General features: G+C 36.6%; 1 protein-coding gene across 1 annotated transcript in view; it reads left to right on the top strand.

The window, feature by feature from the left end:
• LOC123083904 (adenylylsulfatase HINT3) overlaps positions 1 to 4,350 on the top strand; it is a 5,361-nt gene extending 1,011 nt beyond the window's left edge. Inside the window, exons 3-7 of the mRNA XM_044505778.1 lie at positions 626 to 683; positions 2,444 to 2,510; positions 3,660 to 3,715; positions 3,878 to 3,931; positions 4,065 to 4,350. Coding sequence (XP_044361713.1) covers positions 626 to 683; positions 2,444 to 2,510; positions 3,660 to 3,715; positions 3,878 to 3,931; positions 4,065 to 4,151 — 322 coding nt within the window. The 3' untranslated portion in view covers positions 4,152 to 4,350. The remainder of the gene's footprint in view (positions 1 to 625; positions 684 to 2,443; positions 2,511 to 3,659; positions 3,716 to 3,877; positions 3,932 to 4,064) is intronic.
• The last annotated feature ends 2,945 nt before the right edge of the window (positions 4,351 to 7,295 follow it).

The raw sequence follows: 7,295 nt of genomic DNA, 5'->3' as shown, positions 1-7,295 counted from the left end.
TTGTCAATTTATATGGTTGGAAGTTTTTGACGACCAATATCTTGGAGGATTATAGAGCATTTCCAGCTTGTGGTATAAATGTTTGTCGTTGTTTGGAAGAATATTTTAGTATCTCCTTGATTTTAAGAATTACATGAGTATGTAATGTTGATATATTTATGCCTTTGCTCAAAACTGGCAAAATGAGTGCAGTTCAACTTTGCTGGTATTTAGTACTTTTTGGGCATCGCTTAGGCCATTTGATTTTGTGGAGTATGAACACAAGAGTCTCATCTGGCAATCTTTTCTTGAATCTATTGAATTTTATGCACCAACCAATAGAACCAACAGTTTGCAGGTTCAATAGAATCGGCATAAACTTCAATAGAATCGACCTGCAGAACCAAGTTTGCAGGTTCAGATTATAGCCCTATACATAATCCATAAAGTATTTTCATCCATCAATGATCATAAAGTTTTATGGCAAGTGTCTGAACTTTCTATCCGGCAGCATTCATCTTAGTTGTCTTGCTATGCTTAGTTAAAAAATTTACCTGGTTAAATGAGTGTTGACCTGTACTTGTTTGTGCATTTTATTTTCAATTTCGTAAGTGATATTGTCTCCTTGTCATTTTCACATCTTCAGGCATTCATTGATAATTCCAAAACGCCATTTTTCATTGATGGAGGCCACTCCACCTCATGTAAGTGTTTTATTACTATATTATAATGATATGGTTTCTAGGAAATTATTGTTTCTCGATTTGAAGTGGAACCTCATAAAAAAATAACCATGTTTGGTATTGATATTTTCTCTGCAAGTAATATGTAGTTAGGTAAATAACATCCATTCTGTCATCTTGATTTTGCATTTAAGTGGGCTCATTGATTGGAAAAATGTCTCCTGCTTCCAAAATTGAATGGAACAAATAGTATCATATGCCACACCCAAATAGTTTTTCTTCTTAGGCGCCAAACGAATCAAAATGCTGCAGTATTTATTCCATGAGCTGATTACCAATTTACCCTTGCATTAGTTTTTTGCAAATCTCATAGTTTGTTGTATGAAAGCTCAATTTTAGATCCAAAACTATATTTGAGCACAAAAACTTCGAGATACCACATCCGAATCTTTGTAGTGGATTGAAGCCAAAACAGGTGACATGCAACCTTTTTTTTGTTATTTGCCATTTATGGAAGCTACTTAATTAACCAAATAGTCATGCCTAGACCTGATGTTACTAAGGGAAATCTGATGATCAACTGGTGGATTCATTTTGTAACTACTATTGGAGCATTCCTTCACACGCCTCCGGACCTGTTGGTTCCTTCTGGTGGCGTGACATTTTTAAACTGTCTCTTAAATTCAGACAAATTGCTTCCTCTCCATTGCTAGAGGCGACACTGCCGTTTTTTGGAGTGATCACTTGTCTGATCAACTCCTGCGTAGAAGATTTCTGAGGCTGCATTCTTTTGCCCTTGATAATCTGTCACCGGTCCATGATGTCCTTACCACCCAGGACCCTTTGGATTCAGACAAAGGCTTTGTGTGGCTCCTTCTGAATGATGAACTTAACACCAGGGACATGCTTCAGCGGAGCAGAGGGATGCCAATTTTTTTTACAACGTGATTCCTAGGAGGCCCTCTTGATTGTTTAGCTTCAAGAGGGATCTCTTCCTTCTTTCTTACAGAATGAAGGAGGAGCTTGCTGCTTCCCTCAGGCCCTGGCTAGATTGGCTCGACTCTAGCACTATCCTTGTTGTTTAGTTTTCCCACTGTGTGCTGCCCCTCCCCCTTCTCCTCTCCCGCCTCTCTCATACATAAATTATATGTTATATATTAATATAATTTACCGTGGAGCCTCCCTTACACTTTCCATTAGGAAAAAATAACTAATATTGGAGCATTACTTTAATGTAACATATATTAGTTCATATCGTGTAGTTTATCTTTGTCTCTTTTGTTTAGTCTTTTCCGAGTGAGCTGCTAGTATAGCTATTTTATTGAATTGAAATACATTGTTGCATGTACTACAGGAAACTATTTAATCCTCATCACGTCATGCTAATGATCTCAAATTGTATCCTTATGTTCATCATACTCCTGAGTTTTATTTTATCTGTCAGTTAGACTATGCGTGTTTTTCCCCACCAAAATGGTTGGTGTTCAACTGTTCATCGGCGGATCTGCATGAAGACAAGGGTTGATGTGCAGTCCGAATTTTATTTTTATTCATAATTTCATATACTCTTTTATATTTTAATGAAATTTATTTACTTTAGTAATGTTTTCACTTTTAAGGGGTGCATTTTAATCTGGCGAAAAGCATCTCAATGAAATAAGTAGAAAAAATGCACAAAGCAAGCTAGAAATTTTGCACCCCCATTGCTCAATTTCTAGATCATCTACCAGATTAATCACATAAGAACGTCTTCTGATATTGATATCTTGTCTCTGAGCCAGATCATAGCAGCCATGTGTTCCAAAGTACCTTTTCTGAGCAATGCAATTATGAAGGCTACTGACTGCGGTAGGTAGACTACAAATATTTTCTATTTGTTTTTGGCATAAAAAAAAAGGGCAGCCCGGTGCATGTAGCTCCCTACAAATATTTTCTATTTGTTTTTGGCATAAGTAAATTATATATTTTCTCGTAATAGAACTGTCTGTATAAACTGAAGACGCACAGCCGAACTAAATTTTTCATCGCTTGTGTATAACCCAATGAAATACTTTCTCGTGACTTATGATCAGTCTCTTGCACATAATTTTGTCCAAATATTGTTGTTTGGACTAAGCTTAAAAGAATCAACATAGGCTGTTGGGTTGTCCAAAAGGACTTCTGAATTTGTTTTCTACATTAATCCCAAACATGCATATGATTAGGAATGCCTGAGTGTCTTCAATGCCAGATTATGTGTTGACTAGCTAAAATGGTGCCAAATTTCAATCTTTCAATGGTGGATTACATAAATCTACAAAAGTATGAAAACACTGTCCTGAGATTGAAGTGCTTTGCTTCAAAACCGTTATAGAAACCCAAAATGAGAAAATAATCCCTACATTGTATGCATTGCACATAAAGTCGATTTATTTGCTGGTTCCAACCATTCAACACTCAAACTGGGGTAATGTTGAGTTTGACACTATTAATAATAAGCTTTTGCATGAGTAGGTTAGAAACAAAAATAGGTGTGCCACTTCAAGATTAGCAGTGTTTCGATCTGGTACTCGCACAGTTTCTTCCATATGCATAACACATCTGCATTTGTCAGCGTGCACTATGTGGATGACTTAATCTCCAAAGTTCATGTATTTTTTTCCCTGAATTTTCAAGAAAACATGAGCACAACTTTCTTGCTTTCTGCACTCTGCAATATATTTGCCATTTTCAGTGTGTTAAAAAGGCACTCAGTTATCCCTTTTGCACAAACAATGGATTCTGTAATATGACTAGTTTTTGCAGTCTGGTATTTTGTATTACGTGCATCTATACAAAACCAATATAATGTATGTGTTATTTGCCGCAACATGATTAGTCAATTAGACTTATATCTTAATCTTTCAGAAACGTAGGTCAGCAATTGCGCTGATTTGTTGTGATGCGTCTAAGGATGCCATTTGTTATCTACATTTGCTGATTTGCATATTAATTTGATCTGATTGTCTTGGAACTCAGATGCATTCAACTTGGTCGTCAATAATGGAGAAGCTGCAGGACAAGTTATTTTCCATGTGAGTAATAATATCTCAAACTCAAAGTGCATAGGCTCTATTTTGTATGTCATGGTTTTCTATTATTACAGCGTGCTCACTTCCATATGATTCCACTGCATTTGTTTATAATCAACTTTAGAATTATTTACTGATCCTTATTGTGCTATCAACTATCTACAGACCCACTTCCACATAATTCCTCGTAGATCTGGTGACAAGTTGTGGCCTACAGAGGTATATTGTCTTCCACATTTCTATATTTCCATTTTCATAACCTTTAGCCTTAAGTTGGGGCTGTTGGTAGCAAAGTAACTTGTCTTATCACCTACTGACATTCTTCATCACAATCACAACTAAAAAATTACAGAGCTTTAGGAGGAGCTCTATTGAGCCAAATGAAACCTCGAGCCTTATTAGCTGCATCAAGGAGCAACTTGATTCTTCAGAAGGCTGAAGCTCGTTACCGCATAAGGTGCGATAGAAAGCTGCTTCAGTTGTCCAGTCAAGTACATAATCTGCCTCGGTTGCGTAGCTGAAGTAATCCATGAATTTGACAAATTCGATAAAACAATGGCACTGTAACTACTGTATAATATTCCCCGCAAAAAAAAACTGTATAATATCTGACAATAAGTAAGGTGGAGTTATGTCCAGTGCTCAATCGCATGGAGGGGGGAGAGAGAGAGTGTTTGTGTGAGTTATGCTAGTGTTTGAAAAGATGGCTGCCTACGCAGTTGGTAGGTGCTCGATGGCCAGCTCTTATTGCCAACTGAGACGACGAACTATGTATGGAGCCACCTTCGTATAGATGATAATATCTTATGGAAAAAATCTAATGAAACTAATTTAGTGTTGTAAATGTTAATATATATTTTTTGATAACCTTGTGCTCGCCCTATATACTCCCTCAGTTTCAAGATAATTAAAGTTCTAGTTTTGTCAAGTCAAATTTCTTGAAGTTTAACCAAACGTATAGATAAGTATGCTAATGTCTACAACATCAATGCATATAGTATGAAAATATATCTTATGGAAAAATCAAATGAAACTAATTTGGTGTTGTAGATGTTAAAATATTTTTTGATAAACTTGGTTAAATAAAAAGAGGTTTGACTTGGGAGAAACTAGAACTACAAATAATTTGGAATAGAGGCAAAAAAAATTGCGAAACGGAATAGAGGGAATATAACTGTACTGGAACCAATTAAGCCTGCTAGCTAGTTTGGTAAAGGCTACATACAGTTTTGCAGGCGTTTTTTTCTTTTCGTTTATGTTTCGTAATGTTAAACATGTATTAGAAAGTTCCTTGGGTATTTAAAAGATATTCATCCTGTATTAATTTATGCGTATTAAGAACATGTTCGTGGTCTATTTTAATAAAATATCTGTCGTGTATTAAAAAATGTTCATGGTGTATTGAAAATTACATTGTGTATTTAAAAATTCATAGTGTGAAATCAAAAGGAAATATCATGTGCTGAAAATTCTTCCACATGCATTTGAAAAAATATTCATCTAATTAAAATATACTGATGCATTAAAAATATTTATGTAATTTTAGAAAAGTGTTCACAGATTTTAATACATATGTTAAACATTGAATTATTTTAAAAATATTTTATTATTTTTCAAACAAAAACAGAAAAAATGACCCAAAACCAAAAAATAAAAACAAAGAATGAAAAATTCCGGAAAACAGAAAAATAAAAAAGGGGAGCATGAAAGAAAATAGCGGTAGAAAACACAAAAGCACATTCAACATTTTCTATTACACGGTAGACATTTTTTTAACATACACTTAACATTTTTCATAAATGCCGTGAACATTGATTTTAAACCGTGTGAACATTTGTCAAGTATTAGAACATGTTTGTAATCTCATGAACATTTTATTTAAATGGTACCAAGTTTTTTAATAACATAAACATTTTATAAAAATGTCAGGAACATATTTTTCAAACATGTGAACATTTTTAAAAAATGCTTGAACATTTTGTGATGGTATGAAATATTATTCTGAAATGAAGCGAAGATGATTTTACATTGTAAAAACATTTTTAAATTGTCACGAAAATATTGTTGAACCACGTGAACATTCTTCTTAAATGCCACGAAACATTTTTTTTAATGGTACCAAATTTTTTTTATGAACTACACGAACTTTTTTGCACTGTATAATCTTTTCTTTGAGTGTCGCAAACATATTTTTGAAATGCATGGACATTTTTCAAATGTCACAATTTTTTAGTGGTGCAAACATTTTTTTAATTGCACAAACCACAGCATGAACATTTTTTTACTTTGTGATGAACACTTTCGAAAATGTAAGTAAAACATTTTTGAAATATATTGTTTCAAAGATATTGAAATATAGACAAAAGTGAAGACAAGGGCAAACAAAAAAACGTAATGAGAAAACATACATCTTCGGGCGCCTCGTCGACCTGGCTGGCTGCCACGTGGCTAAAAAAAAGGAGCAACTGGTTAAGGGGTTGCCTAGGAAAATACATGTGCATGTCATTCTCAGTGGAGTGGGAGACGCAGAGTGGAAGACAAGTTAGTTCATGATTTGATCACAGTTTAGTTCACCTTGGAGCACACATTAGTCCTAGTTAGGGCATCTACAATGCCAGCCACCTGACCGGGCGCTTATGGAGGGAAAAATTAATTTTATTAAATAAAAAGATCTAAGAGCGCTACTCTCCAACGGCAGGCACTAATCTTGGGCGCTAATTCCACGGCAATTAAACTATCTACGCGGGTAAAAAGGAAGGAAGCGCCCGGCGCACATCTTTGCGCCCCACAGCGTCCGATGCCAGGATTTGATTGCCTTAACTGCCAATCGACCGGGAGATTGATAGGAAAGTAATCCTGGCGTCTTCCTAAGCGCCCCGCATTGGACATGCCCTTAGGAACATACGTTGGAAGCACAGGCCAGTTCTGCTTGGAAATACAATTTGCGCCAGAAAAAAAATTCATCCAAATCTATTGACATGTGATCTTGTTTCAAACATGCTGATGGAGGAACATAGAGGTCAAACACACAACAAAACTCTCTGGTGACGACCAGTGGCAGTTAACTCTTCCTTCCTTTAATATACTTCTTCTTCCTTCACTTCTGTTCACCTTCTTACTTTGACTCTGATGCCATGGTCCAACCGTTGGGCCCCACCACCCATGGCCAGCATCGTGTTGTTGCGCCCCCTCATGCCCCGTTCTGTCCGAGCCGCTTCCTCTGCCAAGTTGTCGTCTTCCCGACCATCTCTTTATACCCCCCGTGTTCTTCGGCATCGACGAACACCTCCGCACCCACACCCGTGCCATCAACCCTAGAACTCGCTTCCTCTAGCGACTTCGTGGCTGGCTGTGGCTTCCCCGTCACTTACTCATTCCCTGCTTGCCCCGCTGGCAACGCCCTCGGCTCCGCCTTTGGTGCTTTGCGTCCTATCTCCGGAATCGATTGAAGTGGTTTTGTTTTTCAGTTGCCTAAGGAATAGGATATGTGTTTCCTTGTTTCTATGACAAAAGAGATGGACAAATGCGCAAACACATACCTTGAATATCTTATTGCCAGCACTTTGGCTACAATAACATTGCA

The sequence above is a fragment of the Triticum aestivum genome, chromosome 4A (assembly GCF_018294505.1).
Source record: "Triticum aestivum cultivar Chinese Spring chromosome 4A, IWGSC CS RefSeq v2.1, whole genome shotgun sequence".
NCBI lineage: Eukaryota > Viridiplantae > Streptophyta > Magnoliopsida > Poales > Poaceae > Triticum > Triticum aestivum.
Note: the sequence above shows the minus strand (reverse complement) of the source record. Positions and strands in the feature narration are given on the sequence as shown.